The sequence below is a fragment of the Erythrolamprus reginae genome, chromosome 1 (genome assembly GCF_031021105.1).
Source record: "Erythrolamprus reginae isolate rEryReg1 chromosome 1, rEryReg1.hap1, whole genome shotgun sequence".
Classification (NCBI taxonomy): Eukaryota; Metazoa; Chordata; class Lepidosauria; order Squamata; family Dipsadidae; genus Erythrolamprus; species Erythrolamprus reginae.
The window spans coordinates 148,023,600-148,044,452 of NC_091950.1; the positions used below are offsets into that span (position 1 = coordinate 148,023,600).

Consider the following 20,853-nt stretch of genomic DNA (forward strand, 5'->3'; position numbering starts at 1 on the left):
AATTGAGCTAATTGCCTAATCTATTATCATACTGAACCTTGTGGGTTCAGTACAAAACCTTAAAATGTTACTGTGCTCAACAAATAATGCTGTCTTATCATTGTGACTATTCAAATAATGTGACTTCATCAACTGAAAAAGAGTCGAAGCACCTATTTGAAAACCTATCTTGGTCGGTAAGCCACTCCCACCCAGTCCCATGACCTTTAAGCCGTCCCCGGTCACATGATTGTTAAGCCACTCCACCTGGTCACATGTTGGCAAGCCACTCCTACCCCAGTCACATAACCATCAAGCTACACCACGCCCACAGTGTGATAGTAAAACTTTTTTTCAGCCCTTCACTGATTACAGTGCGCCTTTAAAAAACTTAGTAATGTTTTTAAAATGTAGTGAAACACTGAGCAGGGGGCGGCATACAAATCTAAATAATAAATAAATAAATAAACAAACAAACAAACAAACAAACAAACAAACAAACAAACAAATAAATAAATATTTCTGCTTGCAAAGAAACGGGCACCCGGACCTGTTTAAAATACATTAATGAAATTGATATTGGAAATGCCAGGTTCCTCTGCTTAACACTACTGGTAGCCTTAGGACGAGGTGCAGGCTACCATGAAAAGCAAGAATGCTCTAGTAACTAAATAGCTGGAAGAACTTGCCACAGGAAAATATGAAAGAAATTGTTGTTAAATGTCTTTAAATTTAGTTGTGAGAGATGGTGGCTGACTGACAAAAGTCTTTTGTAGCATTCTATAAACCTAATGTGTTCTGAATTTAAGATCTGAAGGTAAGTCTCTGGTCATGCTGAGAAAAACGGGCAGCTCAGAGCGGAAAAAGATTAAAACAAAACCAACTGGAGAATTGGACCTCGGAGAACAAAAGCTTTTGCAAACAAGAGGCCAAGCTGGAAAAGATTTGTCACCAATTAGGAGATCTAAGCAGGAGAGCAGGGTGGGCCTGGCCAAATGGGAGCTCCTTTCCACAAACATCAGAAGAAAGAAATCCGGATGTTTTGGGTTTGTACTCCAGATATGAAAACACATTCCCCACAGTGAGGGCAATCTGAGGGACAGGAGGTCCTTTTTAAAACCAGAGGAGGTCATGGAGAAGTAGGGCTATAAAAATGTAACCTGGCTGGCACATTCACATCTAAACTGAAGAAAAAGTGTTGGGTGTGAATTGCAGGCCAACTGAGCTTGATTAAATGCTAATCAGAACAAAATAAAAACCCGGAAGTTACTGAGCCATGCTGCTCTAATTAATTTTTGTTGCAAGGATTGCTGCAGGTATAATAGTTTTACCATCAGCCTTCCTTGAAACATAGGTTAGGGTTCCAGGAAGGAATTATTTTAACTCTTTTTCCCCTCAGAAAGAAATATATTAATAAGTGGTGAAGAACTTGTGTTTCTTCTGTGATCTGACTGTTGATCATGCTGGGTTGGAGTTGCTTACAAGAGACCAAGCTTGGAAAAGATTTGTCTCTTTTCTTTCTTTCTTTCTTTCTTTCTTTCTTTCTGTCTTTCTTTCTTTCTGTCTTTCTGTCTTTCTGTCTGTCTGTCTTTCCTTCCTTCCTTTCCTTCCTTCCTTTCTTTCTTTCTTCCCCCCCACTCTCTCTTTCTTTCTCTCTTTCTTTCTTTCTTTCTCCCCCCCACTTTCTCTCTCTCTCTCTCTCTCTCTCTCTCTCTTTCTTTCTTTCTTTCTTTCTTTCTTTCTTTCTTTCTTTCTTTCTTTCTTTCTTCACTGACTCACCCACTCTGTCACTCATTCACTAAATTATATAGCCATCCATCGCACATACAGTATGTGACTGAGTAGTGTACAAAATTAAAAACTTTTTACTTCCATGCATGAATAATTTTCAACCTGGTTTCCACTTGTGTTACACTATAGCTTAAGTGTCACTGAGATTGTTAATTTACCCCTCATCTCTAGACAAAAATTCAGACATTTCCTGTTTTCTTCACATCTCTTCGCAAGAAATGTAATAAGCCAGAAAAAAGTTGCTAGCCTAAACTGTTCCCTAATATGAGACATTTAAGCCTCCATCTGCAATATGGAAGATTTAGAACAGAAACTTGAGGTTGATTTAATTGGTAAATTCCTTCCTTCCTTCCTTCCTTCCTTCCTTCCTTCCTTCCTTCCTTCCTTCCTTCCTTCCTTCCTTCCTTCCTTCCTTCCTTCCTTCCTCTGCCATATGGATTTGGGGGAAAATAAACAAGATTAAAACAAAACCAATGGAAATCCTTTTTCTTTCAAATCTATCAACTACATAAAAGACAGATGTGTAGTTTTGATCATATATATCACTAGAAAGGCAATGCCTTAAACTGCCCCAAGTATGAAACTTGGTCCATCAAATGAGCTCTGTGACAGAACACACAGAAACCTGCCACTTAATTGATGGGAGAAGATAGAAAAAGCTGAGATATAACTGGTTATTGTCATATAAGTTGAACTTTACTTTGGTCTAGAAAAAACTCAGCCTCTGAAGTCTCAAGGCTGGATTAGTGGAAAATCTGAGAGTCATTCTGTGATAGACTTATACATTCAAAGGGCGGCTTTATCATTTTTTACACAAATGTAGCAGAATTGTATATATTGCACAGGGTATCATTCTAGTTCAATCTCTCTGCTTCAACAAAATATTTGATGTTTGTATTTCTATTCGCTGAACATCAATAGCACACTTTCCCTTGATTTTTTTAAAATGTTGAATATCTGAAACCTATAATCTACTTAAATAAGAAATAAATTACCTTCATTGAACAAAAGACAAGGGAAGTAAACACAACGGCTCTTGGACACTTGATCTTCAGGATTCATCGTGTGAATCTGAATTTGAAAACTAGCTATTCAATGCATTGTATGGGAGGGAACAATTGTTATTCCAAAAATGGATATATTTTTCCTATTTCCTCCAGGTAGGCGATTATGTTCTCTTTGGCACATATATTATTCAACTGTATACCCCACTGAATTGGTTTGGCACATATTACAGGTAATTTCATTGCTAGGATACTTTTTGTATATTTATTAGCCATTTGGGGTTGAAACGAAGAGAATTGGGCTGATGAGCTTGGGGAGTTAAACTGGGTTTATACCGTGAGACCTCAGTTCTGGAGACCTCACCTACAAAAAGATATTGACAAAATTGAACGGGTCCAAAGACGGGCTAGAAGAATGGTGGAAGGTCTTAAGCATAAAACGTATCAGGAAAGACTTAATGAACTCAATCTGTATAGTCTGGAGGACAGAAGGAAAAGAGGGAACATGATTGAAACATTTAAATATGTGAAAGGGTTAAATAAGGTTCAGGAGGGAAGTGTTTTTAATAGGAAAGTGAACACAAGAACAAGGGGGCACAATCTGAAGTTAGTTGGGGGAAAGATCAAAAGCAACCTGAGAAAATATTATTTTACTGAAAGAGTAGTAGATCCTTGGAACAAACTTCCAGCAGACGTGGTAGATAAATCCACAGTAACTGAATTTAAACATGCCTGGGATAAACATATATCCATTGTAAGATAAAATACAGGGAATAGTATAAGGGCAGACTAGATGGACCATGAGGTCTTTTTCTGCCGTCAGACTTCTATGTTTCTATGTTTCTATTTGATTTACAGCCTTCTCAAAGCAGAGCACCATATGTCATTTTAATTTCCCTGTAAAAAGAAAAGAACTATTAATCTGAATCTAATAATAATACTTAGAGCAGCAATAAACAGAACTGTGAACAGGAACCAGGTTAGATTTGTACCTCAGATGAATGGTACAGGAATTAAGGAACAAGGCATTCAGGCTTTTTGTTTATTTGTTGACAAACCTACGATATATAACCACCCAGCTCAATCTACTTCAGATCACCTGTCAATGAGTAGCAATCTAGTTTGTGCCCATCGTGATTCTTGTGAACAGCGTTTGTCTAACACTTTTATGCAGAGACAGCAGGTAGAAATGTATCCATTTCTGAAATGCTTGATATAAAGGAAGCATTAGATTAATTGCTGAAATACAGATTTGCTTTAAAATTTCAGATTATAATAAGAGTGTGTTAATCTTGTAGGAAAGAAAACTTACCAGAATGTAGTATATCACAGGCAAGGTTAAATTTTACCTTGAGTGATATGACAACTAAAATAAGTACAAATGAATGTTTCCCTTGTACGTCAGCTTTTTTGTAGTGGGCTAATTGTTTAATCAATATAAGGAAAAATCTTGATAATTAACAAAATGCAAAGTTTAATAACTAGTTGGTTATTTGAAAAGTAATCGTAAGGCATGAAAAAGTATTAAATAGCATATTCTGTTCTATTCAAATACAAATATTTTCTTATTATCCTAATTCCTTTTGCATAAATAATTCTATGTCCAGCAATGAAAGGAATTTAAAATTTCTCATGCCTAGAAAATGGAGTTCAGATTTGAAAAATAAATCACAGCCCTGGGGATTAAATGTCAATTTATTTTTTAAAAAAGGTTTGTTGTAATAATTTAAGTTGCCCTCTCCCCTTATACTTCCCCAATAAAAGATATCTTCAGAAAGATGTGAGATATTTTACTATGTGAACATGTCTGTTGGTGTTCGTGCTTAAGGTATAAAAGATTGCTGTATTGAGATACAAGTACTTGTTTGCTTCACTCCCTTTTCTTTTCTGAGACCTTCATAACTTTGCTACAATGGAGATTCTGCTTTTCCTTTCCAGAATGATCCAGTCCTCATTTGTTGATATGGAGAATATGTTTGAGCTCTTCACTGAGGAACAGGAGGTAAGGCAGAGTACCTGTGGAGCAGTGTTTCCCAACCTTGGCAAGTTGAAGATATTTGGACTTCAACTCCCAGAATTCCCTGGCATTCGCTGGCTGGGGAATTCTGGGAGTTGAAGTCCAAATATCTTCAACTTGCCAAGGTTGGGAAACACTGCTGTGGAGAATCTGTGTATCAGATTAGAGTGGATCAATTTATTTTCCCTTCATTGCATATTATAACCCATACATTATAAATTACAAATAATTGCTGTTAAATGACCATAATTGGGACTGGAAATTCTGTCCTTAAAAACATCCCATGACTGCACTGCTTAGGGAGGGCAGTTTAATTTAGCCTTTCCCAATCCGATGCCATCCAGCTGTTATAGGGTTACTTTCCAACAGTGGCCTGAACCTTCTGGTTGACAGCTCTAGGAGTCGGAAGTCTCTGCATCCATGATGGACACAAATTGAAGAGAACCTAAGCAATTTTCAGGATGTATCTTAATTTGGCTGTTATTATAACTGGATTTTTTTTTAAAAAAAACAAAACTATATTTGAGTTAGCCAGGTGCCAAATAGCGTTTTCTATTCGTAATACTGGCAATTAGGTATGTTACCATTAGAATCATAATCTCCTTCTTCCTGCTTGTTATACCTTTTGACAGTCTCAAAATGGGTGAACAGTGCAGTCAGGCGGTAGGGAAAGCAAGTAGGATGCTTGGCTGCATAGCTAGAGGTATAACAAGCAGGAAGAATGACATTATGATCCCGCTGCATAGAGTGCTGGTGAGACCACATTTGGAATACTGTGTTCAGTTCTGGAGACCTCACCTACAAAAAGATATTGACAAAATTGAACGGGTCCAAAGACGGGCTACAAGAATGGTGGAAGGTCTTAAGTATAAAACGTATCAGGAAAGACTTAATGAACTCAATCTGTATAGTCTGGAGGACAGAAAGGAAAGGGGGGACATGATCAAAACATTTAAATATATTAAAGGGTTAAATAAGGTCCAGGAGGGAAGTGTTTTTAATAGGAAAGTGAACACAAGAACAAGGGGACACAATCTGAAGTTAGTTGGGGGAAAGATCAAAAGCAACATGAGAAAATATTATTTTACTGAAAGAGTGGTAGATCCTTGGAACAAACTTCCAGCAGACGTGGTTGGTAAATCCACAGTAACTGAATTTAAACATGCCTGGGATAAACATAGATCCATCCTAAGATAAAATACAGAAAATAGGACTAGATGGACCATGAGGTCTTTTTCTGCCGTCAGACTTCTATCTTTCTATGTTTCTAATCTATATCTGGCTATCTCCAAGGTGTATCTCTGGAGCATACAAATGTGAGGTTCCAGATCAGACTTTTTTATTGTGATGGCAACTGTCCAGAACTTCCCAAAAAAAAAAGCCTTTCTTACCATCTTCTATGTAGCATTTATTATTGCAACTGCTACAGACTGAATTTTGTGCCTGAAAAACAAGTGTTCTACCTCGGGCATGGCACTTCTGTACTATAAATGGCTTCCGAGAGCATTGTCTGCCTCTGCCAACTTAGCCAGAAAGGGTCTTAATGCAGAAAATATCACAGATGTGTTAACTTGTAGGTGAAGGATGTACCAGGTGCTGGAGATCTTCGATTCCTCTCAGGACGTGTGGAATTTGAAAATGTCCATTTTGGCTACACAGAAGGGTGAGTAGAGAAGGACAAAATTGCACATTACTTTGAAAAAAGAAGGGTTGAACAACATCTTTCCAGCAATAGTGGAATGGCCATGACCTTTAAAGCCCTACATGGCATTGGACCAGAATACATCCGGAACCGCCTTCTAACACACGAATCCCAGCGGCCGATAAGGTCCCACAGAGTTGGCCTTCTCCGGGTCCCGTCGACCAAACAATGTCGTTTGGCGGGCCCCAGAGGAAGAGCCTTCTCTGTGGCGGCTCCGGCCCTCTGGAATCAACTCCCCCCAGAGATTAGAACGGCCACCACCCTCCTTGTCTTTCACAAATTACTCAAGACCCACCTTTATCGCCAGGCATGGGGGAACTGAGACATCCTACCCCAGGCTTTTATATTTTATGTTTGGTATGTATGTGTTGTATGGTTTTAAATTGTTGGGGTTTTAGATATGTTTTATTTTAATATTAGATTTGTTTCACTGTTATATTGTTTCTATTACTGTTGTGAGCCGCCCCGAGTCTTCAGAGAGGGGCGGCATACAAATCTAATAAATAATACTAATACTAATAGGCAGGTCACCTGAGAATAGATACTCAGTCAACTTAGCAAAAAAAAGAGAAAGAATAATGATGTGACAATAATATGAATATGAACCATATGCTATCTCATTAAAGCTTTCCAACTCTGGATGCAGGGGTGAAACGCTTCCGGTTCAGCCCAATTTGGGTGTACCGGTAATGGCGGCTGCTGGTGGTTCAGAGAAGTGGTAGTGGCAGCAGCGCAAAACTCCACCCACCCACCCAGATGCTGCCATTTTTTTAACCCTCTGCGCATGTGTAAAGCCTTCTGCGCATGCTCAGAGAGTGAGGAATCGCAACGCTTCCGAACCAGTAGACAAGGCAAGTAGATTTCACCACTGTCTAGATCAGTGATGGCAGATCTTTTTTCCCTCAGGTGCCAAAAGAGTGTGGGAGCGTGCTGTCACCCATGCACGAGTACTCACACCCATAATTCAGTTCCTGGGGAGGGTGAAAACAGCTTCCCCCCCCCCCCCCCGGAGGCCCTCTGGAGACAGGAAACAGCCTGTTTCCCAACTTCTGGTGGGCCCAGTAGGCTTGTATTTTATTTATTTCTTATTTTATTTATTTATTAGATTTGTATGCGCCCCTCTCCGTAGACTCGGGGCGGCTCACAGCAACAATAAAAAACAATGTAAAACAAATCTAATAATTTAAAAAACACTAAAAAACCCATTATTAAAAGCAAACATACACATAAACATACCATGTGTAATTTTGCCCTCCCCAGGCTCCAAGGGCTTTCCTGGAGCAGGGGGGAGGTAAAAACATTTCCCCCCATCCCTCTGGAGGCTCTATGGAAGCCAAAAACGCCCTCCCAGAGCCTCTGTGTGAGCCAAAAATCAGCTGGCCAGCACACACATGCACGTTGAAGCTGAGCTAGGGCAACAGCTCGCATGCCAGCAGATATGGCTCCATATGCTACCTGGGGCACCCGTGTCATAGGTTCGCCATCCCTGCTCTAGATGAAATAAAAGCTCAGAAAGAAACATGCTTTGTGTCTTCCTTCTGAATTATAACCAGTGAGACAGATAGGGTCCTTTCCTGAAAGTTGTTTGGGGAATTAGCAAAATAGTTCAAAAACCTCCTTTTATCTATATCACAATTCTCTCAACCTAGGCTGCCTCTTTGGAGTAACCATGGTCATTATTATTCAAACTTTTCTGCTGCCTCCCCAGCAAACTGGAGGAAGTTTGTTTTCCTGAAACAGAGGAGGGCCTCATGAGTGGGAGGTCTCACCAGGGAGCTTCAGGAGGGCAGTGAAGGTTGAGAGATGGGTGACTGCTCTCTTTTGTTACTCTCCACACAGGAAGGAGATTTTATATGACGTTTCCTTCACCGCAATGCCTGGACAAACTATAGCACTGGTAAGGAGATAGAAATGGCTCTGCTGTTCTGTAATTGTACAGTACCAAAACAGAGGTTGAAACTTAAGTCGGTCTACTTTCTATTTCTTCCCACAGGGTTAATTCATAGAGACACTTTGCTTTCTCTCCCTGTCTCTCCAGGTGGGACCTTCTGGGTCAGGAAAGAGTACCATTATCCGCCTGCTCTTCCGTTTTTATGATTTGTGGGGAGGCTGCATACGAATAGACGGACAGGATATCTCTAAGGTAACAAACCCTCCGGGAACTATTGATAATAGAAGGGTCATCCACCACGGACGAAAGCATGCAGAAGGTTCATTTCCACAGGAGTGGGGTGGGGGGAGGATGGGAAGTGCACCCTAAAATATTATCTAGATAAATTGCTGCGTTGCAGCCTCGCCTGACATACCATAGCTTGTGTGCACTTTTTTGCATTACTGTGTTGAGGCCAGTTAGCAGAAGAATATAGCTGAATATGTCCTCCTGGTATTTATTTATTTATTAGATTTGTATGCCGCCCCTCTCCGTAGACTCGGGGCGCCTAACAACAATAATAAAAACAGCATATAACAAATCTAATATTTAAAATAACTTTAAAAAAAACCTTATTAAAAACCAAACAAGCACACACAAACATACCATGTATAAATTGTATAGGCCTAGGGGGAAAGGATATCTCAGTTCCCCCATGCCTGACGACAGAGGTGGGTTTTAAGGAGCTTACGAAAGGCGAGGAGGGTGGGGGCAATTCTGATCTCTGGGGGGAGCTGGTTCCAGAGGGCCGGGGCCGCCACAGAGAAGGCTTTTCCTCTGGGTCCCGCCAATCGACATTGTTTTGTCAATGGGACCCGGAGAAGGCCAACTCTGTGGGACCTAAGTGGTCGCTGGGATTCGTGCGGCAGAAGGCGGTCCCAGAGATATTCTGGTCCGATGCCATGAAGGGCTTTATAGGTCCTAACCAACACTTTGAATTGTGATCGGAAACTGATCGGCAACCATTGCAGACTGCGGAGTGTTGGTGTGACATGGGCATATTTAGGAAAGCCCATGATTGCTCTCGCAGCTGCATTCTGCATGATCTGAAGTTTCCAAACATTTTTCAAAGGTAGCCCCATGTAGAGAGCGTTACAGTAGTCGATCCTCAAAGTGATGAAGTATCGCTATTGAAACTGGTGTTTTTAAGCTTGCCTAACTGATCAGGACTCTTAGTGGCACCAAATTGGAATGGAATGGAGTAGAGTAGAATAGAATAGAATAGAATAGAATAGAATAGAATTTTATTGGCCAAGTGGGATTGGACACACAAGGAATTTGTCTTTAGTGCATATGCTCTCAGTGTACATGAAAAAAAAGATAAGTTTGCAAGAATCATAACACTTAATGATAGACTGGGTACAAATAAGGAAACAAATCATATTAAGAACCAGTCAATATAAATCGTAAGGATACAAGGATTATTTGAAATGGTGAAAGCAATTGGATATTTTGAAGAATTTTATATCAAAATGTAAAATTAAGCAGCTGGGAAATATCATGAAATGTTAAAATAAACAGATTTGAGGGTAAAAAAAAAAATCTGCTCTGACCGCATGAATGTAAAGAAAAGCAATCTATCAGAGGAAAACAAGCCTAAGTACGGAGGAGTTTTTGATCATACAAAAGGGAGAGAATAGGAGCAGTTATGAGAAACCATTGTCTGACCAGAATTTGTTTGCAAGAAAGTTATAGTTTAATCTCTCACATGCATTCTGTACATGTGAAGTCAAATTAAAAACTTTTAGAGGGATATTTTGGCTTCCTATGCTTTATGATCCAGAAAACGAATGAAAAACTGGCTCTCCAGGAGGGTTTATGACAACACGCCACAGCCAACTTGCCATAGGACTAATTTCAATAACTTGTTGGAATAGAATAATTAAGGATGCCAGAGGAGGGACAAAATGAAATGGGAATGACAATAAATTAAAATAAGTTTTGAACTATTTTAAATGATTAAATGGAATTTGCTGAATCGTTCCTCAGCTAGTTGTCTTGTGGCGAGTTGTCGCATTTCCCTTCAGAAGACTAAAACTGTCACTCTGAACGATCCTATCTGGTGGCAGAAGATGCTAGGAGTTCCCTATCAACAATACCTTGAGGTCCAGAAGTGCCATACCTCTGCTGTACAGTGTGTTCCCTTGAATAGAACCATGTTGGCATACATACCCTTTGCCTGTGTGATATTACCCACTTAAGGCTTCTCTCGGAACTCCTCGAGGCTTGATGACACAACCCAGCTGCTTAATTGCTTGTTCATGTTTATTGCTGCAGCAACAGACATATGATTCCATTTAAAGGTGGATGAAAGGTTTGTGCTCAGCAGGCCTCCACTTCTCCTGTGACCACCCAAGCTCACTGGGGAAGGACTACGGGAAGGAGAGGGAGGGAGATTCTTAGATGGTCTTTGGGAGCTCAATGTGGGGGGAAGGAGATATCAAAGGGCAGCTGGTTCTTTCATGTCTGTTGGAGATGTTTGGTGTCTGTTCTTATTCTACTATGGTTCCTCAAATCCATGCTCTTAATTTTCTCTGTTACTCCCTATTGTAATACCTTTCCTTAAGGATCTATTTCCTTGACCAGATCCAACCTAGCTATTGGAATCAATACCTAGGAAACAATGGAAGGAGATAGGGTCAAAATGGCATCTAGAGATACTGTAGATGACAAAGAGTTTAGGCAGGTTGAAAGCTAACATAATTTCCTACCGAGTGCGTGTTCACAAAACAGTGTCCCACAGGTCTTCCCCCCCCCCCATCTTGCCACTCAAACTATTTTCCCTAGAATTTGTCATATAATAAAAGCAATATGAGAAAATATTATCTAACTGAAAGAGTAGTAGATCCTTGGAACAAACTTCCAGCAGACGTGGTTGGTAAATCCACAGTAACTGAATTTAAACATGCCTGGGATAAACATATATCCATTGTAAGATAAAATACAGGAAATAGTATGAGGGCAGACTAGATGGACCATGAAGTCTTTTTCTGCCGTCAGTCTTCTATGTTTCTATGTTTCTAATAATGAAACTCCCCAGAGATGATTGAGCTTGTCCGTTATGTGGGATGGTTTCTGGTTTAAATGCCTGCATTCTCTAGAGTAGATGGAGAAAACAGCAGCCCTGCCTGCAGTCATTTGCATTCCTTTGTTTTCTGCCTCTCTTTGTGTTCATCCAAGTGACTAAAAAAGTTGAGCTACCGCTTATTACGATGCTGAGCAGAGACAATAGACATACAATGCATTCTGCAAGCTGAGAACATTAAGGCTTGAGCTATTTGGAGAATGATCGGTTTATCTTAAGCGGGGCTTACTTGAAACGGATAGTTTCCAGATAGATTGGGCCTTCACTCTAAGCAGATGAAAAGAGTACCTGGTGAGGGAAGGCTGTTTTGAAATGCCAACTCTCTGAATTGTATTTCTGGGCTTTCTGAATTGGGTGTCAGTTGGGGTCCCCCTCACCTCGGTGCAGGGTGGGAAGCCCTGATAATTCATAATGTCTTTAGCGTTTATCCCAAAGCTAGCTATCCATCAGACTGATGTGGTTGTGAAAATGGCAGCTATATTCTAAGCCATAACCTAGCTCCATGATGGGGAACCTATGTGACGCATGGCACAAGTGACATGCAGAGCCATATCGGAGGGGGCACAAAATGTTGCCCTATGTCAGCTCCAGCCCTCTGGACACTTCAAGGAAGCTTCCTTGGGGGAAGGGGGGAAGCCCAATGGACAAACCAGAAGTTTGGAAAACGCACTTCCGGTTTGCTTATGGTGCTGGTTTTTTGCACTCTGGGGCTTCAGGAAGCTTCCCTGAACCATCCAGAGTGCAAGAAACAGTGCAACGGCAACCCGGAAGTCAATTTTTCCAAACTTCCAGGTTGCCCATTGTGCTGTTTTTTTGGACTCCAGGGCTTCAGGAAGCTCCCTAAATCCTCCAGAGTACAAAAAACAGCACAACAGCAACCCGGAAGTCAATTTTTACAAACTTCCAGGTTGCCTATTGTGCTGTTTTTTGCACTCCAGGGCTTCAGGGAGCTCCCCGAACCCTCTGGAATACAAAAAACAGCACAACGGCAAACTGGAAGTCCGTTTTTCCAAACTTCTGGTTTGCCCATTTTTTTCACATCCCAGGCTTCAGTGAGGCCTGTGCGCATGCGTGGGGAGGAGCGGGGATTATGCGCATGTGGGAGGGCAGGACGGGGGTGTGCATGCAGGGGGAGGGGAGGGGTTTGGGCACGTGCATGCATGCTAGCGCACAGAGACCCACTCATTTGGCACGCGAACAAACAGTTGCCCATCATGGACCTAGGTGAATGGCACATTTTCTCACTCCATCCTCCCTCTGCCCACCTCCATAGGCAAAGCAGGTCTCTGTGCGTTCCCATATTGGGGTAGTGCCCCAGGACACCGTCCTCTTCAACGATACCATTGGCAACAACATCCGATATGGTCGTATTGATGCTACCAATGAAGAAGTTATGGAGGCTGCCATGATTGCTAACATCCACGATCGCATCCTCACGTTCCCTGATGGTAAGGACCACCTCAGCTTTATCTACCACTTTGCCTTGATCTCATGTGATTACCTGGCTGGGACGTCTGCTCGATGGTTGAGTACAGGACTCAGGTTTACTCCTTCATTTCCGCAGATACAGTTGGGAAAGATTCCAAACTGAAGCCATTGACAGCTCTGTAGGTCTGTGCAAATAATAGCAGGCTACATTTGAGATGTTGTGTGGTGGGGGAGCCAGGACTATTCTTGATCTTTATGGACCAATAATTTGATTTGGTATAAAGGCTTAGAGGAAAAATCACTGCTTAGCAAGGCATAAGCAGCCCATGTTGGAATCCTAGAAGGGTATGGCTTGGCTGGTGAAAGCTAAAAAGCTTGAAATAGATCTATACCAAACTCCCTTTATTTCTTTATCAATTCTTTGCAATTTTGGAAAATATGGTTTGGTGTCTGGATGACCTCTGGAGTGGAGCTGAAAAGGCAAAAGGGAGCAGTGAGCTCCCTCCAATATTTGGGTATGCTGGGTGACTCAACAGAAAAACACACACACACATATTACCCACAGGCACAGAAAAAGATACATTATTTACTGTATATACTGTATGTATATGTACACACACGTACACAGTTCTTCTAAAACTACACATTCAACCTTGCTTACTGCATCACTCATAGTCCACTTTCTCCCACACATTTAACCATAGGATTTGTACATTAGAACATTACATATACCTTCAGTTGTTCTTCTCTAGCTTGCACATCACTGTTGGAGCCAGGAAACATGGGTTGAATAAAATGTGGTGAAACTCACTTAACAATGCTCTTGCTTAGCAACCAAAATTTTGGGCTCAATTGTGGTCATAAGTCAAGGACTATCTCTGTCTTCTTCATGGCAGCCTTGTCCTAGTAAACTCCTTCTCCTTTCTGGCAATTTTCCTCTCTGTTAGAGGCACCAAAATAATCCAGACAGTGTAAGGTTTCCTGCTTCAGCACAGGGTTGGAGTAGATGACCTCAAAGATATCTTCCAGCCCTAAATTGCTGTGCTGTTTCAAAGTGTCTTCTGAAGCCACATCTAGTGGCAGGGTTTATGGTGCTTCCTTCCTCTTCTCCCCCAAACTCTCTTCCTCTCTCTTTCTCTCTCTCTCCCCTCTCCCTTGGAAAAAAAAATATTATTACAGTGGTACCTCATCTTACGAACGCCTCTTCTAACGAACTTTTCGAGATACGAACCCGGTGTTTAAGATTTTTTTGCCTCTTCTTCCGAACTATTTTCACCTTACGAACCCAAGCCGCTGCTGCTGGGATGAAGGGGTTTCTTTTTTCTTCCTTTTTTGAAGAAAGAAAAGGGAGGGGCGGTTTGGAGGGGGAAAGAGTTTGCAGAGAACAGCGTGCTTGCACAGGCACTGAAAGGGTGTCTTTTGAAGAAAGAAAAGGGAGGGGCGCCCCCCTTGCCTTTCTTCCTTCCCACTCACCCTTTAGCCTAGCCTTGCTTCTTCCACCCACCCCCTTTAGCTGCTCCTCCCTGCCCTCTGTTCGCCTCCCTTCTAAAGTTTGGGATTTTCCTGAAGGATTATTTGCTTTTACATTGATTCCTATGGAAAACATTGTTTCATCTTACGAACTTTTCACCTTACAAACCTCCTCCTGGAACCAATTAAGCTCGTATCATGAGGTACCACTGTATTTAAAAAAACAACAATGATAGTGCCCATGGATCAGCACTAATTCAGCTCTGTGACATCATCATGACAGCACCAGCGGGTTGCTACTGGTTCAGGCGAACTGGGCCGAACCAGGAGGAACCCACCCCGAGTCCAGCCTCACCCCATCTCACCAGTCTCCTCTGACCAATTGATGAATGATATCCTGTCTGGTGAAAGAAATGAGATGGGCCTCTATGTCTCAGTTTGCCAAATCATCCCATTTCCTTTTCATATTTCTTAAGTGACCTGCTTAAGGCAATGTTGGATTCTTTTAAAGAGTGTCTACTGCGACACCAAATATTCTTTGCTGGTAAATCTAGGGTGGTGCTACTGCTACTAGAAATAGCCATAAAGATGTAAAGTGCTCTGCCCAAGTGGCAGAAAGAAGCAATTTGTATCTCCACGGCCTTCCTTTTTTACATAGAGTTTTACTTTCCTCTGTGCTTATGCCTGAAAGGTTACGAGACGCAGGTGGGTGAGCGAGGCCTGAAGCTGAGCGGTGGGGAAAAGCAGCGCGTTGCTATTGCCCGCACCATTTTGAAGAACCCTGACATCATCTTGTTTGATGAGGTAATGGAGGAGAAGGATTGTCTTAATATCTGTCTCAGTCCCTGAGAAGGTCCACCTGTTCCTTAGAGCAGTGATTTTCAACCTTTTTTGAGCCGCGGCACATTTTTTACATTTACAAAATCCTGGGGCACACCACCAACTAAAATGACACAAAATGACACCCTAAGACACTCTCCTCTCTTTTTCCACCCCTGTCTCCTCCCCCCCCTTGTGTGTGTGTATACACACTATTGAAACATTTCCAAAAACAGGTGAGGGCTGGGGGGGGGTTCTCTCTTATTCTTTGGGTGCTTTTTATCATATGCTTTAAATCAAGAGTCACTTCTCTCTCTCTTTTGTTTCTCTCTCTTTCCTCTCATTCTCTGTCTCAATCATTTTCTCATTTCTCTTTTTTCCTCCCCTTTTTGCTCATTTCTCTCTCTCTCTCTCTCTCTCTCTCCCTTCCTCTCCTTTTCTCTCTCTCTCTCTCTTGCTTTCTTCTTTCTCTCTCTTGCTTTCTCTCTCTCTCTCACTCTCTTTCTCTCTCTCTTGCTTTCTTTCTCTCTCTTTCTCTCTTTCTTTCCCTCTCTCTTTCTCACTCTCACTCTCTCAGCAAAAAGTTGCGAGATCGGAACCTGAGCTTCCTTCTTTGCGGCACACCTGACCATGTCTCGCGGCACACTAGTGTGCCACGGCACACTGGTTGAAAAACACTGCCTTAGAGAGAACAATCTATTGATATGGGGTATTTGCTGATGGGAGGGAGGCGAACAGAAGAATCACATTTTAATATGCAAACATGGATAGAAGAATCAAGTTTACTATCCAATGGAGTAGCCTAGAAAAGGACACAATTGACTGGGATCCATGGTTTCATTCCACATTGCAACTATGTTTGGCAAGTATATAAGTAGTCCTCGAGCTACAACGAGAAGGAAGCCTGTCCATCATGATTGTAACTGATGATCACCCACATGGCTGACCCAATTTTATGACCTTTTTTTTTTTTGCAACAGTCATTAAACAAACACCACAGTCATTAAGTGAACCAGTGCTTCACTATGAACATGGTTTTACTGAAAACTGGACATAAATGCTGTTTTGAGGGTTGAGGGGGTTGGAAAAAGCATCATAAAATGTGGTTACATGACTGTGGGATGCTGCAAACAGTCAGAAATGTGGCCCGGTTGCTGGGTGCTTGAAGTGCGGTCAAGATGGGGGTGAGGGCGGCAACCTCAGAACTTTGAATTTGGATCAGGGGTGAAATCCACCAGGTTCTGGAGAACAAATAGCAGAGAGAACTGGCAAATACCAAATCTGGCTGGCTCCAGAGCGGGGTGGGAATGGAGGTTTTTCAGTATCCTTCCCCTGCCATGCCCACCAAGCCATGCTCAAAGAAACAATGTTGTTTGGCGGGCCCCAGGGGAAGAGCCTTCTCTGTGGTGGCCCCGGCCCTCTGGAACCAACTCTCCCCGGAGATTAGAACTGCCTCCACCCTCCCTGTCTTTTGTAAAGTACTCAAGACTCACTTATACCGCCAGGCATGGGGGAGTTGACACACCTTTCCCCTAGGCTTTTTTTAATACTTTGTTTTATGTTTGGTATGAATGTGCTGTTTGGTTTTTTTAAATAATGATAGGGTTTTATATTTTTTTTAATATTAGATTTGTTCCACTGCTATATTGTTTTTATTACTGTTGTGAGCTGCCCCGAGTCTTCAGAGAGGGGCGCCATACAAATCTAATTAATTAATTAATTAATAAACAAACAAACCGGTAATAAAAAGAATTGGATTTCACCACTGATTTGGATCGTAGGTACCTCCAGGAAGGCCCATCATAACTTTGAAAGGTCATTCAGGGACTGGTCATAAATCAAGAATTAATTGTATTTTTATATATTTCTTTCCCACATCCAAAGTTAAAAACAAAGCCTGAATTCTGGGAGCATTTGGGAGGAGGATAACACCACAATTTCTGTTATTCTTTACAACTACATTTCTCGTTCCCGTTCCCCAAACCATTTATAACCTGTTCCAGAGTAGTTCTCCCCACAATAACAATAGTATATAACTTCAAAGAGCATCTCTCAACTCTTTACCATGGCACCGAAATAATATGGGTTGCTTATAGGTACTAATATGCCAGTGACTTGACACTAAAAGGAGGTTCAGGGTGTATTACCTTCCTCTAGATCCCCCTTTGCTCTGCTACAGTGTGCTTACTCTTACAGGCCACATCAGCACTGGACACTAAAACTGAAAGAAAAATCCAGTCATCACTGGCTAAAGTATGCGCCCATCGCACCACTATTATTGTGGCTCACAGGTAAGTTGAAATGTCATTTCATAAGAATTTTAAATAACAGGTTTGAAAGCATAATAGGAAATCTGTTCTTGTTGTACAAAGAGGATCAAATTATGTCTTGTCTTGTTTTGTTCCATTTCCCTGCAATTGTATTTGTTAAATATTGATTAAAAGATCCTTAAACCAGCCCTGCCTTCAACTTCTTTACCAAGAAAAATATATTGACGTCACTCTGGGTGAATCCAGAGGTTCATGTAATCCAGAAGTTTCAGGTTGGGCAAAGAGGCAGGAACTCTCACCATCTCTTCTTCCACAGCATCTGGTATTCAATACTGCCTTATCTCAGCATGTGTATTCTGTTTTACCTTCTGTGTATTAGTATCAGATCGTGCAGAATGCGGCCACGAGAGCTATCGTAGGGCAGTGTTTCCCAACCTTTTTTGAGCCGCGGCACATTATTCATATTTTCAAAATCCTGGGGAACATTGAACGGGGGGGGCGGGCGGCTAAAGAAAAGTTTGGACAAAAAAAATCTCTCCCTCCCTTTCGCTCTATTTCTCCCTCCCTCATTCTCTTCCTTCCCTTCTTTCTCTCTCTCCATCTCTCTTTCTTTCTTTCTTCCTCTCTTTTTTGCTCTCTCTCTCCCTCCTTCCCTCCCTCTATGTCTTTCTCTCTCCCTTGCTCTCTCTCTCTCTCTTGCTATCTCTCTCTTGCTTTTTTCTCTCTCTCTCACTCTCTTCCTTCCTCTCTCATCTCTCTTTCTTTCTTTCTCTTTATCTCTCCCCCTCTTTCTCTTTCTCTATCTCTCCCCCTCTTGCTCCTCTCTCTTTTTCTCACTTTCCCTCTCTGGTTTTCTTTCTTTCTCTCTTGCTTTCTCTCTCTTTCTCTCTTGTTTTCTTTCTCTCGTTCTCTCTCTTGCTATCTCTTTCTCTCCCCCCTTTCTCTCTCTCACTTTCTCTTGTTTTCTCTCTCACACTTTCTCTCTCTCATTCTCTCTCTCTTGCTATCTCTTTCTCTACCCCCTCTTTGTCTCTCTCTCTCTCTTTCTCACTTTCTATCTTGCTCTGTCGCTCTCACTCTCTCGTTCTCAGGAGGCTAGCGAAAGTGATTTTTCCAAGGGCGCACCCGAAGCCGCAGCTGCCCCACACGCGCCTCTAGCCCCCACGCGCCTCTACCCCACTCGCGCCCCTGGCTACTCGTCACTGCCTTCGCCGAAAGTGCTTTTGTCCCGGGCTCTCAGCGAGGGGGCTGCAGGAGAGGCGGCGAAGGCGATCTCTCTCGTTCTCCGGAGGCTGGCGAAAGTGATTTTCAATGTCGGGGGCGCGGGCCGGCGTGCACTCTCCCCCTCCCCCTGCCACATTCAAAGTAAGCCGGCAGGGGGATGGGGAGAGAGAGCGCGCCGGCCCGCGCGCCCAACATTGAAAATCACTTTCGCCAGCCTTTGGAGAACGAGAGAGATCGCTTTCGCCGCCTCTCCTGCATCCCCCTCGCTGAGAGCCCGAGACAAAAGTGCTTTCGGCGAAGGCAGCGGCGAGTAGCCAGTGGCGCGAAGGGGCTAGAGGCGCAGGGGGGGCGGCCGCGGCTTCGGGTGCGCCCTTGGAAAAGGGTGTGCAGGGGTGCGTTTTGGGGTGCGCTGGCGCAGGCGTGCGCGGCCCGGCACTCTCCTGCTCCCACAGCCAGTGCCCTCCCTTCGGGCCCCAAAGGACATCGGTTGCCACCCCCGCCAAGGAAGCTCCAGCTGGGCGGGGCGCTGCTGGTGCCTCCGCCCTGGAGCTCTTGCCACCGCCATCCCCCGGCTACTACCTGGAGCCGCTGCTGATGGCGCCCTCCTCCTCTTGCTGCCGGTGCGAAGAATGAAGCTCTCCTTTTTTCCCGCCTTCCTTCTTTGGGGCCCAGCAGGAGAGCGCCGGCAACAGCGGCATCGGGCAGTAGCCGCACCGGCAGCACCCTGCCCAGCTGGAGCTGCCCTAGGAATTTCACGGCACACCTGGCCATGTCTCGCGGCACACTAGTGTGCCGTGCCACACTGGTTGGGAAACGCTGTCGTAGAGCTTCCTAGATTCACCCATGTTTCTACAACACTCCGTGGCCTGCACTGGCTGCCGATCAGTTTCCGGTCACAATTCAAAGTGTTGGTAATGACCTTTAAAGCCCTACATGGCATTGGACCAGAATACCTCCGGAACCGCCTTCTACCGCACGAATCCCAGCGGCCAATAAGGTCCCACAGTGTTGGCCTTCTCTGGGTCCCGTCGACCAAACAATGTCGTTTGCGGGCCCCAGGGGAAGAGCCTTCTCTGTGGCGGCCCCGGCCCTCTGGAATCAACTTCCCCTGGAGATTAGAACGGCCCCCACCCTCCTTGTCTTTCGCAAGTTACTCAAGACCCACCTGTATCGCCAGGTATGGGGGAACTAAGACATCTCCCCCAGGCTTATTATATTTCATGTTTGATGTGTATGTGCTGTATGTTTTTTAATTGTTGAGGTTTTTATATATTTTATTATTAGATTTGTTCCATTTTTATGCTATTTTTATTACTGTTGTGAGCCGCCCCGAGTCTTTGGAGAGGGGCGGCATACAAATCTAATAAATTGAATTGAATTGAATTATACCTAATGCTCAAGCTCCCAGACTTGGTACCTTCCTAATGTACTGCTGCAGCTTCAGCCTCTGAGTCTGGCTGCGCATTTTGAAGCAGCATTCTCGAAACATCTTAAACATGCCAAATTGCACGAAAAAGACATAGCTGCTTTAAAGATCAGCATAGAAGTGGTCTGCTTGTGCTCCTGTTCACCCAAAGCACTTTTCCTGAATAATTCCTGAAGAGTTGTACAGCCTTGATAGCTTGGGGAAGACCTTTGTTACATTTGATAAATTTAGAGCCTGTGATAAAATCGGAAACTTCCACGTTTTTGACTGATGCGGTTTCCTTAATAAACTTTTATTATTATTATTATTATTATTATTATTATTATTATTATTATTTATTAGATTTGTAGGCCTTTTGGCGTCTTTTTGTACCATGGAACATTTACACATTTAATAGAATGTTGCAACAGTAACAGCTGTTTTGTGACAGGGCCGTCAACATAATCAGGTCACAAAGGAGAGGGATGGTCAGTCATCTCCTACAATTGTTCATCCCAGGATATTTTGGGTCATTTCTCTAATTTAATCTCTTTTGTCTGAAACTAACCATTTTTAAGCAATAATCTAGTCACCTAGTCCTTTTACACTTGTATAATCCATACGGAATGCAGAACCATTGCTAGGAATAAATATGAGAATGAAAGCTTTGAATATCAGCATCCTAATATTTAAAAGATCTTTTAAAAAATGTAATGTCAATGAGCTAAT

The 20,853-nt window shown here is 42.8% G+C and overlaps 1 protein-coding gene across 1 annotated transcript in view; it reads left to right on the top strand.

Annotated features, from left to right (window-relative positions):
• ABCB6 (ATP binding cassette subfamily B member 6 (LAN blood group)) overlaps window positions 1-20,853 on the top strand; it is a 58,378-nt gene that overhangs the window by 31,300 nt on the left and 6,225 nt on the right. Inside the window, exons 11-18 of the mRNA XM_070729539.1 lie at window positions 2,931-3,007; window positions 4,713-4,776; window positions 6,369-6,454; window positions 8,333-8,390; window positions 8,532-8,636; window positions 12,782-12,956; window positions 15,098-15,210; window positions 17,422-17,516. Of these exons, the coding sequence (XP_070585640.1) occupies window positions 2,931-3,007; window positions 4,713-4,776; window positions 6,369-6,454; window positions 8,333-8,390; window positions 8,532-8,636; window positions 12,782-12,956; window positions 15,098-15,210; window positions 17,422-17,516 (773 nt within the window). The remainder of the gene's footprint in view (window positions 1-2,930; window positions 3,008-4,712; window positions 4,777-6,368; window positions 6,455-8,332; window positions 8,391-8,531; window positions 8,637-12,781; window positions 12,957-15,097; window positions 15,211-17,421; window positions 17,517-20,853) is intronic.